We start from the raw sequence: 18,529 nt of genomic DNA, 5'->3' as shown, positions 1-18,529 counted from the left end.
TTTATTGATACAGGAGTGGAGGACAAAAGCTTTTCACAAACTGGAATAGGCTAAAGAGTACTACTTAATACTGTATACTCTGGGAGACTACCCATCGTCACTTCCAAAACAGGTGCTAAAATGAGCACGTTACAAGAAAGTTCTGCAATTTAAATTCTGGTAAAAATGATCAAGAAAATTTAGAAGTCAGTAAAACACAAAACACACACACACACACACACACACACACACACATGCGCGCGCACGCACGCACCCCACATCAAAGCACAGGCTAAATGAAGAAAAAAAATTCAGATGTATTTCTAGGTACAGAGAGTATCTGTGTTAAGAAAGTAGTTGGCATAATTTGACAAAGGTACTGGTAGCTTTGTACCTTCAAGGCAGGAAAAAACGTTAGCTCTAAGAAGTCGGAATTTTAGAGTAACTAAATGATACTGTCTATTCCATTTACTGTCTTTTAAAAAAAAAAATCTGACTTTATATTCAATAGCATTATAAATAAAGAACTGCATATAAATACACTTCTTTTCTGCCCCAGATGTGTTTAAAATGCTAATATTTGACTTTATTATTCACCCAACAGAATCTGCCTATCGACATTGAAATATGAATTGATGATGACTACTTAGCTCTCTAGGGATACATGAAATGCTAGAAACAGCTACATAAAAGCTCTTAATTGAGGATTAGTATTAGTAATGAGACTAAAGTCATACTCTCCATCCAAAAAAACTACACACATTTAATGGCAAGTTACTGTGGTTTCTTTCAGAGTAACTCTCAAAGCTGACAGCTCAGTATTTTAATCTAATAACAAATTAAGTAATGCATTTTCCAATGAAGTTGAAGGTAACAGTTTAAAAGGTAACCTAAATATTGTTTACTAACATTCCCATAATTTTTAAACTAATTTTGTTTTCAATTAAATCATATTAGGGAAATAATAATAGCTAATACATATTAAATATCTTTGTGTCATTCCACAAGAGGTACTCTAATACCCTCTTTTAACAAATGAGGAAACTGAGTCACAGAGAAGAGATGTAATTTGATCAAGGTAACACAGCTTGTAAGTGGCAGGGCATGTTTTCTGGCTAACTCCAGAAACTATCATCTTTAGCTTTGTTTTAATCTTGACTCGATACTTATTGGGCTCCCTTTTTGGTTAACATTAAGTATATCAGGAGTCTGGTAACTAAAGCACACGGGCCAAATCCCGCCCACAGGCCATTTTTGGAAATAAAGCTTTATTGAGACACAGACAGCCCATTATTGTCTATGGCTGCTTTCTCACTCAAAGGGCAGAGTTGAGTAGTTGTGAAAGAGACCATATGGCTCAACAAAGCATAAAATATTTACTATCTGGCCCTTTACAGAAAAGGTCTGCCAACCCCTGATTTAGATAAATGTGCCGAATCAGGTGAAAATTAAGTTTCTGGAGGAAGAGTTTAAATACGGACCCCCTACGAAGGCATATAAGGGCCTACTCCTAAAGTTGGTCCAAGCCATAGACCATGAATTAAAACAAAAAATATTTCATACCAAGCTACTGAAGTATGCTTTAGTATCATGAGTTGTGTCATTAATCTGAAGGTCAGACCAACACAAAACACTTCAACATCTGACCAGCTTATAATTGTCATTCAAGGACAAACTGACACACTAGAACAAGGCACTACACAATCTAAGTGTGAGATGACCACTTTCTTGGATTGTAGGAACTGCAGGCTGGGCTTTTGATCTTTACATCCCCAGTGCCCACTTAACATAGTGTCTAGCATGTCACAGGGGTTGATAAATGTTTTCTGACTGGATGAATGAAAATCACAGTCCTACCAACCTGGAGCCATCAGAGGGCCCCCATCTCCCCAACTCTAATGGGAAACAAACTTCAGCAACTTTGTTCTGAAATCATTCTCACAACATGAGTTTTAACCTGTACAATTTCCCTTAGGCCTTTCCCATGTCCCATAGAAAGGAATGACCACAACACTAGGAGACACTGCACCCGCTAGGCTAGAAAGCACTTGCAAGAACACAGAAGCTTGATCCCTCCCAGGGCGGGGTGCATTACCTATATTCCCGCTCCTGGAGAATCTCCACAGGGTCCAGGCCTTGTGGTTTCTGAATGGGGCTGATCCGGCTCTGCTTCTGCTGCAGCTGCAGGACGGGTGAGGGCTGCCCCGGGGCTGGCTGCGACACGGAGGGCCCGGGCACTGCGGCTGCGGGAGGCTGAGCTGCTGCGGGAGGCGCTGGGGAGGGCCTGCCACTGGGCGCGGGCACAGGCAGCTTCTGCGGGGTGCTCGGGCCACTCAGCTCTGGCCCAGGGCCTGTGGGACAAGAGCAACATGAGCAGCTTGGGTGGGTCATCGCCCTGTGGTCACACAAGGCCTGCTCATTAACCCCCTGGGGTCCAATGATGGAAATAAGTCAAAGTCTTAAGGGAAGAAAAAAAAGAGGGAAGAAAAAAGAAGAAGGAAGGAGGGGAAGATTGGAAAGGTGGGGAGAAGGAAAAGAAATTTAAAAAAAAAAAGAAAAGAAAAAAAAAAAAAGAAAGAATCTGACATCTATTATAAAATAGCATCCACTAATGAACATTTGTGAAAATGGTTCAAAAATGACTCAAGTAATAAATTGATTTTATTTTAAGGAATGGACTGCCAGCTTTTAATGTAAGTCTACACTGGGTTTTTAAAAAGCATTACAGGTACATTCAGAGTTCAAAAAAGTAAAGGAGTCACCTAACAGTCAGATGCAATTTGGGCGTGGTCTTAAAATCACATTTTGCAAACTACAGGGCAAGCCCCTTTAGGCAGACCTCAGCCCCAGTCTGGGAGAGCCCTGTAGTTAAACTATCCTTTTCCAATGTGGCCAGCAGCTTGCCAGTCCTCTGATGTGAACTCAAAGGGGCACAAATTTTTCCTTAATGACCTATAAAGTATATTTCAGATTTAATCGACATCTCAGAACTTAAAATTTTTACTACACATTAGAAAATATTTCTAAAAACATTCAGTACAAGGGGGAAAAAAATCTGTTCATTCTATCTAATAAAAACTAGCAGGTATTAAAATTGAAGAGAGTATTTTTCTCATGTTATTAGAATAAAGGTATATGAAATGATCAAGCTTATCAAAATGTGTTTGAGTTAATTTAAAGCAATTGTCCACATTAAACTTCAGTTTAAATTGATTGGTAGGTATAGATCTAAAATAAGAAAGTATTCCATCTCTCCTCCTAGATGAATTTTTATTTACTTCAAAATTATAAATAAGATTAGTAATGCTACCAAATGAGTTAGTAAATTAAAAAAAAAAAATCTTGTAAGCAGATGTTAAAACCTCTTATAGGCATTTTTCCAAGTATTTTCTATATCTTTTCCAAGAAAAATTAAAATTATTAAATGGTAACAAAAATAATAGTCTATATACTTCAGAGAGACTTAATAATTAACCGTACAAAGACATACATACAGTATGAAAAATTAAACATTTATTCAATTTCCAGTAAATACCACTTAGAATGAGCTTAAATGATAATGCAAAGATAGCTATAAGCAAACATTTTGACAGGAGGAATGTGAAGAATTAGCACAGATTGCCTAGGAAACTACAGTGTGTGTATGTGTGTGGGTGGGGGGGGTGTTATTATTCTTTTTTCCCCCCTTCTTCTGAAATTAGGTAAAACTTTCCGAAAGATATAGAGCTAGATAAGACTTCTTGAGGTGATCTGTAGCCCTGGTTCTGGGGCTGATGAAAAATTCTTGAGGTAAAAATATACTGATCTTTTATTTTTTTAAGCGTTATAGACATACTAGCAAAATATAGATTCTTTTCAGCTAAGTACTTTCTGATTTTTTTTTTTCTGAATGGGAGGTCTTTTACATATGCATAAGTTTTCATAATATTTTATATTTAGAGTTTCTTTCATCTATATATAAAAAACAAATTTCTAAACATTAAATTTCAGGGTTGTTAAGCATTGAAGTGGGTTATGGAGGGAAATTTTAGAATATATTTTCCCTAAAGGTCTTTAAAACAGGGTATATTTTGCATTTGGGTTGCTGTAGGTGTGATCCAACCAAAAGAGGAGATAGAGATTTCTAACATTTATTTTAATTCTCTATGATTCTATGAATCTCCTTAATAAGATCAAGAAAGTGGTAGAATTAAATATATTTGAGGACTTGGTATAAGCATACTAAATAATGAACTTTATATATTAAAGCCCTCTAAAAAAGCACCACCTTTAACAAAAAAAAAAGCCAGGTCTTACTGAGAAGATAATATAATAATTACTTAAATTCAGTTCTCAAAGTGTTTGTCCTCCTTTCAGAGTTTAAATAGTTCATCAACAAAAGCTGTAACGGTGCAATAGCACTAGCATTTCATTTATTCTGGGCACTTTCTTTAGCATTACAGCCTCTAAATACCTATGCAGAAGCCAAAGATGACTCCTTGAGGTATATTCAAGTAACTGTTTTTAAAACCACATTTAATAATTACAAACGGGGGGGCGGGCATTCAGAGCGTGGTTGATACCTTTCATTCCTAATCTAGTCATTTTTAGCCTATGACTCCTAACTAGAGCTGATACATACATAGCTGGCCTTCTTTAGTTGATAAATATAAAGGCATTCTTATCTGGTTGACTGATCTTTAAAATCAAGAAGCAGAGAGAGATCCAAACGTGGCCTTATACATTCAAATCTCCAATTTAAAAAGTACTACATCTTGTTGTGAATTAAACAGGTACACTTAAAAGTACCCTGCCCCAAAATAACTGATAAAGTTCACCTCAGCGATATCACTACTGGTCATGCGAGCCTGAGCAAGTTAATCTACCCCTTGTGCCTCACTTTCCTCATCTGTAGAATGGTGCTAATAATAGTATCCACCTCACAGGGTGATAGTGAGGATTCAATGAGACAATGTGACTACATGCTCTCATCATTTTTACTGCCACCGAGGATGTGAATGTAGGGAAATATAATTTAATTACTCGGCTTTATGAAAGACTCCATGGCAAAAGAACAGCTGTTAGGAAATTTGGCACTGTATTAGCTGGAAATTTTGGGAGTACTCTTTTGTACAGCAAACTTCAAAATGTTTCTACAGTTTAATACAACTCAGCACAAATACTCAGATAAGTTGGCTTGCCATGTGCTTCCTGTAAATCTGCTGTCAGAGTCACAAGCAAACTCTTTTCCTAACCGAACACCACAAGTTCATTTACTGCATAGGTCTATTTTCTACTCCTTCCAACAGATTATATAAAAACTTCTATTTACAGAAGCTGGGAAACTGAGTGCAGCTTGCTGTAATTAAGCATGCCCAGAATGTCACTATCTATTCATTAGGTTTTACGCCTGTCCCTCAGGCGGCTTATGGAGTTGAGTTGCCTGACTAGATTTGCTCTCTATTGACAGAAATCATCTCTACAACAGATACTCATGGGCCTGCTAAATGATAAGACCTCTCCCTGGAATCTTCAAATGGAAGACAAATTACATTCTTTAGCTTATCTCCTACTCCCTCTCCAACATAAACAATTGTCAGAGGTACAAAATGTGTCTGCTTTCCCTTCAGTCCTCACCTTAGAAGTCAAGGTAGAGGTATCCCCTGACACTCCTGAGGGGCATCCCAGGGCAGCTAAGGGGGGAAGGAGTCTTTACTCGATGCAATGCTATGCCTGATTTTAAGGAACAGGGAAATAAACTCATTAAAATACCTAAATCTCACATGTACAGAATTTCTGAGCATTCGATTTGCCTTCTAGGACAAAAGCATATTTATGCGAATAACCATTCTGTGCATTAAATAAGGATTGAAGTGGTTTCCACAGGTTGAAAAAATAAAGTGTATTTAATTGAACATATCAAGAAACTTGAGATAACTAAAATGTGATGGGAGAAGCAGGAGAGGGACAAGCATTGAAAAAAAATTAGCAATAAAACTTTTACTTTCTACCATGAGGTCCTTCTGCCCGCTGCCTCCAAAAATACCGAACCTTATTCAGTTCCTATTTTTAATTTTGCTTTAGTTTCTAAAAAGAAAAATGAATCAAAATGAAAAGAAAAATGATGAGTTAGATTTGAGTGGAGCCTATAGCAGGCAAGGACTGAAGAGTTATTTGTTCATTGAGCAATTCTTCCAGTCCAACTGTAATTCTCTGGTGGTAGCTATGATGATGTCAATTTTGGTGATTTATAACTTTGGAGTCAGTTTGAGGCAGACCACCCCAGCCAAAAAGATTCTCTTCACATATGAGTAACACTAGAAAACGGGACAAAAGAAAAACGAAATCACAGCTACCTCCTGATAAGTGGACATACTTAAACTTATTTTTTCCTAAAATATTAGTAGATGTATTTGTAAACAATTATACTTTTTATTTAAAGGAGGGGGGCAGAGAAACAATAACAATTAATAAAAAGTAATTTAAAAAAATATTTTTTCCCCTTCTTTTGACTTGTCTTCAAGGCCAATCCAAAAAAATGTCTTTGTCAAGTTATCATAGGGAGATAATAACCTTCTCCCTATGAAACCTGAGATATGGGGAAAAGTTCAGCAATGCTGTCAGATGCAGCCTCCTTCCCCAGGGGCAGGAATGGGTCTGCTCTATTTGAAGGAGGCATCTTCTTTCCTCCTCCATCCACGGCCTCGTTGCCCACTCTGTCATAAAACACAATCTGCCTAAATATTTTCCTTTCTAATGAAGCCTGACTCCTGGAAATATAAAAGACACAAGTAGCCAGTAATAAAATAAATTCCATCAAATGACAGGGGCTTGGTTAGGGAAGATGTAGGCATCAGAGCTGGGTGAAAAAAAAAAAAAGGAGCCCTCTTTTCTGAAAATGATCCAGAAAACACATAAGATTGTGTTTATAAGGACATGACACATTTGTTATGTAAAAGTGTCCAGACAACTGAAACTTTATCCTTTAACCTTCCCAGAGAAAACATTCATGGAAGGTCATCCTATAGCCTCCTGCACCTTTGAATTCTATCGATGGGATCACGCCAGCCCACTAGAAGGCCATACAAGGACTATCTCATCTCCACCGATGACATAATGTCATAGCTTCAGATTTGATGCCAGGGTATGTAAGAAGTAGGCCATGTGGATTCTGTTACTCTGTTTATTACGAACAAATGTTATCGATGCCTGTATCATGCAGTGTCTCGTACAATAATTTAAAAAATAACTCCACCTGGGAAATCTACTTTATATTCTCATGCTAGAAAAGGGTCTGTGTCCTCTGTGAACTGGTAACCAACTTCCTTGTGAAGGATGAGAATTAGGCACCTGACCCCGTCTCCCTTCCTGACTGCCAGGAGATCTGAGTCATCTTGCAAGCTCAGATGCAGCAACCATAAGAACTCTGGAGGCCCTCAGGTGCCTGATCTCGATTTCGATTTCCCTTTGTTTCTGATTTTCTACTTGATAATTATTTCACTGCAGGTATGTTTCTTGGAAGCCTCCCCAAATGCTTTTCACAACAACAACAAAAAAGGGTAGAAATAAATAAATCAACAAACACAAAATGGCTCAGAAGAGAGCCGATTCGAGGAATGTACTGGGTGTAGGAGCCCTTAATCCACGGTGTGTACATGGGCTTCCCATAGACCTGGAAACTCTTGAAAGAAAATGCAAAATCATGGAGGGTGGTGCTTTTTTCCTAGGTCCACAGCTTGTACCAGAGTCCCCAAAGCTTAAGAAGCCCTGCTCCAGGACTCTACAGCAAAAAAGACCAAGAATCTTGGCCAACTAAGTAAAGCAAGACAAGGGAGCCAGCGAGGTACAAAAAAGGCTAAGTCAGCCCTGGGCTTATACCAACCCAGCGCTTCTGTGCAGTTAGCAGTCTTTCTCATCCGAGTGGGACCATCACATTATTCATTTGTTTGCATATTAACCTACCAGATGGTCTGCTGAAGTTAACAAGGGCCTGCTGCTGCTGCGGCTGTTGTGGCTGGGGCTGGGGCTGCTGCGGCTGTGGCTGCTGCTGCTGCTGCATGCCAGGCAACGTCCTTTTCCCCTGGACTGCAAGCTGCAGTGTTTCAGGGAGGTGCTGGCCCCGGGCCAGCATTTTGTAAGCTAAAATCTGAGCTCGAAGCTGATGCAGCTGGACAGGACTAAAAGGCGAGGGACCTCTGTTGGGCTGGTTCATTGCCTGTGGATCTCCTGGGATGAGAGGCCCTGGCTGGTTGGGTGGCATCTGGGGTGGGGTCGGGCCACCTCCCGACGACATAGGGCTGGAGATATGCTCTGCAGCTCCCAACGGAGATGGGTGTGGGGACATATAACCTAGAAGAGAACATAAAAGGAGATCACAAGCTGTCCCTGATGACCCTAAAAGAGAGGCATTCCTAAATATTCTGGTAATTTTCTATAACAGCACTGTTTGCTAGAAAATTAAAATATATATAATTTAAAAATAATATATAATTTAAAATTTACATATATCAAATATATATAATTTAAAACTTCCTAGTAGTTGCATTAAAAAGAAACAGACAAAACTAACGTCAATAATGTATTTCATTTAAATCAACATAGCCAAAATATTATCATTTCAAAGCATAAAAATTATTAAAGAGATATTTTACACTTTTTTTGTACAAAGCTACAGCATGTCTCAACTCAAACTAGCTACATTTCAAGCGATCAATAGCCATATGTGTCCTAGAAGGTAAATTGTTTGTCTGTTGTATACCTAAAGGAAAAGCACCAGGGGTGTTACAGATTGAAAGAAGCTCCAATCTAGAGAACAAAACCTGAAGGTGTCTACTATATCATAATGTGGAACGAAGAGTCTCTTATGGGGATAACAAATATAACTTGGTTTACTATTATGCACATTATGAATAATTTGCAGTTATTGAGGGCCTCCACTTTCTAGGCAATATGCAAGGTCCTGTACATACTATCTCAGTGGAATTCTCCCTGGAAACAGAGCCTGATGGAGGGATTGAGTGCAAGCGATTTATACAGATGGTGCAGGTACACTGGCAGGGGTATGGAAAGGTGATATAAGGAAGGGAAGGCAGCCAGTAAGGGATGCACTATTAATCCAGCTGCTGCAGTGGATGCCTGAAGATTAATTTCATGCAGATGCTCCGAGATATAAGGCAAATAACTTGCCTCCAAATTATCCCAGGGAAGAGGTGAAAAAGCTGAGTATTTATACTCTAAGGATCATCAGTCACTGTTTATGTCACTGGTTAAGACTCTGGAGATAATTAATCCCCAGGGACTTGTCCACATGTGGGTAAGGTAGACATAAGTAGATTAAAGGCAAGATGGTGATCTGGCCAGTGGACATCAGGCTGGTGGGAAAAAAGAAATGGTAAGGAGGATTAAAGGGATATGAATGGAGTATTCATTATTTCCTTAATCCTCACAACAACACAAAACACATATATTGTCACCTCATTTTTTTAAATGAGAAAACTGAGGCTGAGTTACAGTAAGTGAGTCATCAAGGTCACACCATTAGCCCTTGGCAGCTCCTAGACTCAAACCACAGTTCGCCTGATTCCAATGAGTATATTCCTTCCATGGTCTAATATTAATCTGGTTTTTAAAAATATTAATTTCGGTTTTAAATTAAAGACTTAGAAGTTTCAAAAATCTTCTAGAAAATTATGATTTGACATAAAAATGAGTACAATCTGTTTGGGTTATAAGAGATCTAAATGGGAAATTCAAGAATACCTTTCTTGGGGAAGAAAAGTCAAAATGCACAAAAATTTCATGGAACTTATTTTAGACAAACTGTATAGCACTGGAATTCCTAGAAAAATGTGTGACAGTATTGTTGGAGGGAGATCCAAGATAAAGGAGAGAACAAAGGGGCCTACTGCAATCCAAAAGGTTGCCTTGAATTCAAACTAAGTGCTAATTAATGAAGTCAAAGGTGTCCTCAGACACAATATAAAATATTAGATTAAAAGTCTTGCCCTTTAATAAATGTACTTCCATCACAATTAACATAAAGGTCATCACATAGGTGTTATTTAGACATCTGCTATGTTTGAACTTATGTCAAGTTTGAGCTGAAACAGCTCTGTGAACCTATGTGCAATCACAGTGACCCGAGACTATGTGACTGCCACTGACAGGGGCCTCACCATCGTCATTCACAAGACTACAGAAAATAAAAAAAATATAGTTACTTTTATCTCGAATTGCCTTTTGGAAAGGGAAACAAATTTAGCTTGATCCCCTAATACAAGAGTATGTTTTGTTCTATCAGTTGGTGGGTGAGAAGTAGAACTCCATTCAGAAAAATCCTGTCCTGAAGAGAAATAGAACTACTTTTCACTCTCTAAATCCCTACTTCACAACAGAGCATAAAAACCATGCAGCAATTAGAGTTCTAGTTGGTCGTATGATTAGCCAAGAAAATGACCCTAAAATCAGCTTGCAAGACTAGCAGAAATTTAATCCCAGTATATCGTTATAAAAATAAACACTTAGAGAATATAAATAACATACATCTATCTACCTATGTCATTAACCTTCTTCCTTTTCCTTTTTAATGAGGTACACATTTTAACTGTAATGCTTGTGCAAAATGGCATTTTATTCATTATGAAAGCACATTTCTGACACCTTTTTGGCCAAATCTGTACCTATAACAGAAAGAAAAACTTCCTACCAAAGCTAATGACATTTTCATAGTAGAAGGGATACAACCAGGTGTTAATATGGGTCATGTCTCCTGCCTTCTGGTCTCTCTTCTTTCCTAAGGTGATCCATTATAGCTTACCCATGATAAATCATAGGATGCCTAATACAGTAGACCAACACATTAGACAATCTCAACTATATAACACTGTTTATCAAATCACTCTTATAAACTATGAACTATGTGACAAGGCAAAGCTATGAAGGTGAGGCAGTCACATTAAGCACAATAATTAACTTTACCTCAAATTTGCTAAGAAAGAAACTGAGAGTGGAATAAAATTATTTCCCAGAATTAATCAATAAACAAAATTTTACCTCAAATGTAAAAAACCGAAGGTGGGAAAAATCGTTTCCTAGAACTTATAGGGGATGTTAATAGAATCATTCCATCACAGTATGATATTAAAGATGTGTGTTTCAGCTAAAGAGAGATTTTTTTTTCTAGATGACTAGCATTCCATAAAACTTCAGGAAAAAACAATCTAAATGATGAAACAACATATTTTAGTAATTATCTTTAGTTGAGAAAACAGAGAATAGAAATTGCCTAAAAGTGAATATATACATTTGTCTGTAGGATGACAGTGTTGATGCAGAATTTGCTTTTTAAAAACTCTGGTTTGATTTGCTCATTCAAAAGTAGTCAAAAGAGGCAGTTTTCCTTTCCTAGTCTTCAAGGGCCATTATCTCCCCAGTTTCACCTTGCCTCAGAGGGAAGCAATCGCCTCTCTCTCTCCTTTTAATAATATTGAACCAAGTGCCAATTTTATATAAATTTTCTCTTCACACACACATACACACACACAAATATTAAATGGTATATACTAGCCTTTGAAGGTTTTTTTTTTTTTTTTACCCAACTACTAAAAATAAACAATGTTATCATTGAGACCATAAGATACACAATTCAGTATTTATTGAAGGAAATGGTTTTGTTTCTCAACCAATACCTTAAAATAACCTAATAGGTTGCTAGGTAGTTAAAGCTGGCAGCTTTCCAATCAATACCACACCTCTCTGTACTTGTGTTTATAAATGGTTTTCTACAATAGGGTTTTTAAAGATACATGTTATTACAGAGTCTAAATTCTTTTTAAATCATTATATAGAATAAGACTGCAATATACCAATACTACTTAGTCAAAAATATACTTTTAAAGAAGTCGTTCCCCAGCCTACAATGCACTTTGCTATTTTAGAGAAACTATTACATGCTAATTCTGATTCCATTTAATGCAGACCTCTGCATTTCAAAGTAATTATAATTTACTGAAATTATATAAAAATTAAGATCTATTTAAAACTGTTGACTTTTGAATGCACAGGTTTATTTCTCTACCTAACTGAACAAAATTTACTAAGTATCTATCCGGTTATGCACTAGACATTGTGCCAAGTGCTAGAGATACCAAGAAAAATCATCATTCTTAAATTGAAGAAAGGAACCAAGCAATGAGAGAAAGTCAAAGATACATAAAAGAAAAAATGTTCAATTATAATTCACACATTTAAAAGTGTTTTGTTTTAGAGTTTTCCTATGGCCCAGCTTATTAGAGGTACGGCAAAGCCAGGAACAGATAGAGCAAGCACCTGGCTTTGCGAATCACTGAATAGAACTCATTTACACTTCCCAGATATTAAAAATGAGACCTACAGTAGCTCTGTGAACATATCTGGCTCCTTAGAATTTAAATGATAAACTTGGAAGTGTCGTCTTAATTCCTTCTCAACAATGAATGGGTCAAATTTTTTCTTCCCGGACTGCAAAAAAGTCCCAAGATTTCAGTGTGCTTTTCTGACAGGGTCAAGATTTTATGAATCATCTGCAACAGTGATACCTACTTGTCATCAAAATTCAGATCAGAGTGTGGGATATTCAAAACTTGTTTGAATATCAGTGAACATGTACTCCTAGCCTCCATGACTTGCTTATTTATATGTATATTTTAAAACTGAATATATTTCTCTAAATTCTCAGAGCCAAAAATCTTCTTTCGGGTGGATGGATATCTGATGGATATCTGAAACACACATACATTAAAGTACAAAGGAGTATACACAGCAATGCATAAACTATAAACTGAATTAGAATATCAACATATTGGGGTTAATTAGTACAGAATAATGCATGCCCCTTGCATGTTAAAATGACCATATAATGATTCTGAAAACAAGTTAGAGTGTATTCAAAAGACTTTGAGGTATCTTTAATATGTCTCCAACAGTTAAGGAAGAAGGCACCAAGGAGAACTGAAATATACCATACATTGATTTGGCCATTATTATGGGTTGACTTGTGTCTCTACAAAGATATGTTGAAGCTTTAACCCCTAGTACCTGTGAATGTGACCTTATTTGGACATAGGATCTTTGCAGATGTAATCAAGTAAGATGAGGTCATAGTGCATTAGGGTAGACCCTAAGCCAATGACTGGCATCCTCATAAGAGGGAAATCTGGGCAGAGACACAGACACACAGAAAAAATGTCATGTGGAAACCAACACAGAGATAGGAGTGATAGATCTACAAGCCAAGGAATTCCATGCATTGCAAGCAATCACCAGAAGCTCGGACAAGGCAAAGAATTCTTCCCCAGAGCCTTCAGAGAGCATGGCCCTGATCATACCTTGATTTCAGACTTCTAACTCCAGATCTGTGAGAGAATAATTTTCTACTGCTTTAAGCCACCCAGTTTGTAGTAATTTGTTACAGCAACTCTAGAAGACTAACACAGCCACCCACCAGCAATGACAGGTAATTCCACTGCCATAAAAACCACTTCCAGACAACGTATGAGCATGCAATTCAAGGGACACAAGTGGCTCCTCTAACCTTCACATTTACACTGTTGCTGGGGGGCGGACCGGGATTCTTCTGGTACTGTCACTCACAGGTTGTGTAAACTTAGGAAAACAAAGTAAATTCTCTGAGCGTTAGCACCTCTATCTATAAAATGGGGGTCATATAATTTACCTTAAAAGATCACGATAAAGATTCCACATCAAGTACATGAAGCACTTTGCAGAGTGCTTGGAGTCACAGAAGCTAGTAAAATTACTAGGATTTTGTTAATCAAATTGACCATATAAATCATAAAGTTGGTCAAGACTTGGGGAGATTTCTCTAGGGAAAAGAAACCTGCTACATTCAATCTTCCTTAGAAATGTTCTTTGGAAGTCATAATTAAAATAACCAATACAAAAGATGAAAGACTACAATATGGAGCCACAATCAGGTAATTAGAATTACAGACCTTGGCTGTGTTGATCCATCGGACTCTGGGGAGGGCCCATTCCTGGGTGTGGTGGCCGCATACCAGTGCCCTTCATGGATCCACAATGAATATCTTCTACAATCCCCTTATCGTGCATACCATCAACGGGCTGAAAAGACATGAGTTAGATACCTCTTTAAGGTAAAACATTTCTATTTGGAGTTTTAAGACCTCTCTTTAAAGTCTTCAAAATTGTGGCACAATCATCTATTACTCATACAACAGTCACATATTTTAAACCCATATTACTTATATTATTATATATTACATATATATTATAGGCGGGGGAAAAAATTTTAAAAGACTACACCAACAGGATCAGCAAAACTATCTGTAAAAGTTAAGGCTTTAAACAGTTGAGTTTTTTTGTAAAGTCAAAACCTGAAAATAAAAGTAAAGTCCTATTCACAAGGTATACAAATATAAGCTATTCTGCCATACCATTTTAAGTAAATCCTGAAACTTGTTATATGTTGAAGTTAGTCCAAAGTCTGAAGGACGACTATTTGAAATGTCTGCGATGATCTATTTTTTGGTAATTTTTTTGTCATCAGAGGGAAAGGAACCATGGAAAGTTTAAAAGTTGAAACCAGAAAGTTCCATGGCAGTTGGGAAAAGAGAAACAGACAGGGCAGGGCAGTGAATGGGGGTGAATACTGAAAGGGAAGAAGGGCGAAGTAGATGAAGCAATACTACAGAGGGAGCAAGTCCAAAAAAGGTTAAAGGTACAGGTCTGGAAAAAGATTAAGAACATAGGGTCTGGAAACAGGACTTGAGGCCAAGTACATAACAGACACACAATAAATAGCTATTGAACTGATGTTAATCTAATCCAGAATTGGGCAATAGAGCATGTGTTTGAAAAAGGAAAAGTCTATTCCTCCTCAAACTAGAATAGCAATTTTCAAAACAGCCTGAAAGGAATATTTCCAGGAGTTTTATAGAAACCAAATGACTCCGAGCAAGAAAGTCTGAGTGTTTGCAGTTTTAGATAAAGGAAAGTTAATTTCTGCAGAGTCAAAGGCATACACTTGAAAAGAGGAAAAATTTACTATATAGAGGATGTTAAGAAGGAAAATGGGAAGAATTTGGAATAAAGAGTGTCTCTGAGTCTGTTAAATAGTAATAATAGAGAGGAAATCAAAGCAACACAGCAGATGTATTTATGCCACTTGTTTATTTCCAGGAATGGGGAAAAGCAAAATGCTGAAGCTCAGAGTAAGAATGAGGAGAAAGAGAAGGAATAAAGCTGCCTATATAAAAGAATCTAAGAAAGTGAAGGCATCTGGTCAGCAGGTGTGAACTTAGGCACTTAACCATGTCCTCACGCAGGGAATTATCTGAGGGGCTCGGAGTTAAGGAAAACCAGGGTGGCAAAAAATGCAATACTTGCAAGAATGAGAGCAAAACGAAAAACAAAAAAGAACATCAATGGGGGTAGAGAATATGAGAAAATGTGACAAAGATGCTAGGTAACAAAACAGAAAGGACCAGAAGAGATAATTAATTAAAACAATCCAGGGCCAAAAACGTAACACTGACCCAACACTGCTCATACATTTAACTGTGAAATGCTTAAACAACAATAAAGCTTAGCTAAATATTTCTTTAAATTTTATCTTTCATTTCGGAGGTGAGACACCCTTAACCCATTCTGAAATTATCCAACCCACCTGGTTTAAGGTTTACAAATGATAGATCAGATCTATAATACAGTTCCTAAATTAATTAAATATGATCACAAGACAATTTAATGACTTCAATATGTCTATGTATTCAATATGTCTGCTAAAAAATGTGATATGGAAAATAAGCAGCTTTATTTCTTCAGTTACCTGACAAGCTAAAAATGTGTTTAAAAAAAAAAGGAGGGAGAAAACTTGGGATATTATAAAAATATCCATGATATATTTTTAAATGAAAACAAAAAGTTTCAGAGTAATTAATATGATATGATTTTATAATGGTAAAAGAAAAATTATTTAAAACTCACACCTGTATATGTATCCCTGTGATTATATGGTATTTTTATTGAACCTGGAGAAAAGTAAGGTGTGAAAAGCATGTAAAGTAAGCTGTTACCTGGGGTGAAGCCAGGATTAACCATTTCCTTTATTTATCTCAGTATGGTTTTACTTTTCAAAATAAGCATTTATTACTTTCCTGATTTGAAAATCATCAAATAAAATTTATAAAAAAGGAGATCTTCTCTTCCAAGTTCAAACACCTTACCTTAAAATTCACCTACAGTCCTGTACAATTAGAGGGGAAACTTGCTCTTTTTTACAGTAATCTTTCTGTTTTAAACCAGTATCTTCCACGGCTTGCTTATTTTAACATCGAGAGGCATCTGTCCACCTTATTCACCTGCAACGTTGTCTAAAAGGAATATAAAACCTCTACTTGTCTCATCAGGCACAACCTTTAGGTAATATACAATGGCCTCAGAGAGCTTCTCTAGCTTTTGCTAACATTCGAGGCAAACTGTCACAGAGGTTCTTGTTTACTTTCTCAAAAGCCTGTTCTCTCTTCTTTGTACATCCTGCGAAGGCGTAATGCCAAAATTGTACCAATATGGTCATCCCCACAGCAACAATCAGAGTCTCATAAAGAGAAGATTATTATAACCTTAGACCAGAAACAAACAACTGGACCTGAGCTCTACTAAAAATCAGATCCCTCTTCCGAAACTAGAATAAGGCCACTTCACAGAGTCAGCAAAGGGCATTTTAGGGATTCCCTAGAAACTATTTTAAAATCTTTAGAAAGGTAGTCATTTTCCTTTTACTCTTTGGGATTTTATTTTTAAAATAAATACCAACATTTTAAGGAAGAATAATTAACAATATGTCCATTTGTAGATGACATAAGTTATTTAACACATATAGTCAGAAAAAAAAAAATCAAGACATGCATTTATATACTTATTCCTCAAGCCAAAATACCTGCAACCCACAAATCACAGAATTTAACTGTCAGAACTGCATATTCTATCCGATATTTTTAAAAAGCCAAGATCTGCTCTTTCTGAGTAGTACGACATCTATAACAATAAAAGAGCTTCAGAATGTCTGTTTTTCATAACATTCAAGATAGGACAAAGACTTAGCTTCTCTCGTTAAAAATAGTAGTAAAGAGAGGGGCAGAGGTTATCAGAGCTATTAGCCATCCACGACTCAGAAGACAAGGCTGAGCAGGAGAATAAAATCTCACCTTATGCATCTGATGCATGCCTTCCTGCGGGAAGTCGGCAGATCCCATTGCAGGCATAGGGTGCGAGACACTCGGGGGTCCAGGACTTGGCCCCATCATACTGTGGACGGAACCTGGGGATGGTCCGGGTCCTGGACTAGGTCCGAGAATTGGTCCAGGAGAGGGTCCGGGCCCTGGCGAAGGCCCTGGGTGGGGCATCGCACCAGGGTCTGTGGGCGTGGACATCTACTTCTCTCGTCTCCGCCAGTCGGTACAACGACACTGAGTTGAAAAGAAGAAAAGAGAAAGGAATGTTTTAAACATGATGTTAAAATCAGAATAAAACAGTTGTATTTGATGGTGCCATTTCTATAACAAACATCAAACAGAACTGCCCTGTCTGGTCCAGATGTTTGAGTGTGATATATATCCAGCTGCCCTAGTCTTTATGGAGACCACTTGTTTAGAAGAAAAAAAAAAAAAAAACACTCTAAATGATTCCCCAGAAAGATATAAATCATCTAAGATACAGAAAAGACTCACTGGAGAAACTAAAATTTAACACATAAGCAGAATTCTAAACAAGTTTGAAATTTATTACTGAAGTCAACAGATGCTCTCCATTACTTACTGGCTTGGGCACCTTACAAGTCATTAACCCCCAAAGCCATTAAAATATAAAACCCCTAAAAAAGGATCCAACCAAGACCCATTTTCATAAGTTAAATGGAAATTCAGAACTTCATTGAGAATTCTAGACTGTTAAAAAGGGAGAAAAAGTACAATTTCATAAATTGATAATGAAAGAGAATTCCAGATCATGGGAATAGGAGACATTATGGGAGTCAGAAAAATATGGGTTCAAATATCCATATTATATAATTACTAGCTGAGAGTAAAATGCAACGGTACATGTTAAAAACATAGCTTTGTGCTTGGCACAATAAGGAGCCATCTTTTTTATGATTATTGTGATGAAATTGGTATATAGATTATACATATATTTCAGGGGTTTAACATTATAGATATTTGTATATACTACATAGGGTTTACCAATGTAAGTCTAGAAATCATCCATCACCATACATTTGACCCCCTTTATCCATTTCGTACTCCCCTTAACCCCCTTTCCTTCTGGTAACCACCAATCTGTTGTCTGTATCTATAAATTTATTTTTGCTCATTATCTTTGTTCATTTTTTAAGATTTCACATAAAAGTGAAATCACAGTATTTGTCTTTTTCCATCTGGCATAACACTACCCTCAAGGTACATCTACTTTGTCGCAAATGGCAAGATTTCCTTCCTTTTAATGGCTGAGTAGTATTCCTTTACACACACACACACACACACACACACACACACAC

The 18,529-nt window shown here is 37.1% G+C and overlaps 1 protein-coding gene across 5 annotated transcripts in view; it reads right to left on the bottom strand.

Moving 5' to 3' along the window:
• The window catches only part of SMARCA2 (SWI/SNF related, matrix associated, actin dependent regulator of chromatin, subfamily a, member 2), a 164,151-nt gene that overhangs the window by 129,878 nt on the left and 15,744 nt on the right, over positions 1–18,529 (bottom strand). For 3 of the 5 annotated variants that reach the window (XM_023522681.1, XM_023522680.1, XM_023522682.1), the window contains exons 1-4: positions 17,184–17,408; positions 13,950–14,079; positions 7,921–8,307; positions 2,075–2,330 (exon numbers count right to left, since the gene is read on the bottom strand). In XM_023522681.1, coding sequence (XP_023378449.1) covers positions 2,075–2,330; positions 7,921–8,307; positions 13,950–14,079; positions 17,184–17,408 — 998 coding nt within the window. Of the gene's footprint in view, positions 1–2,074; positions 2,331–7,920; positions 8,308–13,949; positions 14,080–17,183; positions 17,445–18,529 lie in introns of those variants that run through there. The other 2 variants (XM_011379109.2, XM_011379110.2) reach the window with 1 other exon arrangement.

This window comes from Pteropus vampyrus, unplaced genomic scaffold, assembly GCF_000151845.1.
Source record: "Pteropus vampyrus isolate Shadow unplaced genomic scaffold, Pvam_2.0 Scaffold354, whole genome shotgun sequence".
NCBI classification, from domain to species: domain Eukaryota; kingdom Metazoa; phylum Chordata; class Mammalia; order Chiroptera; family Pteropodidae; genus Pteropus; species Pteropus vampyrus.
The sequence above is the reverse complement of the archived record's forward strand: the minus strand, read 5'-3'. Positions and strand labels throughout refer to the sequence as shown.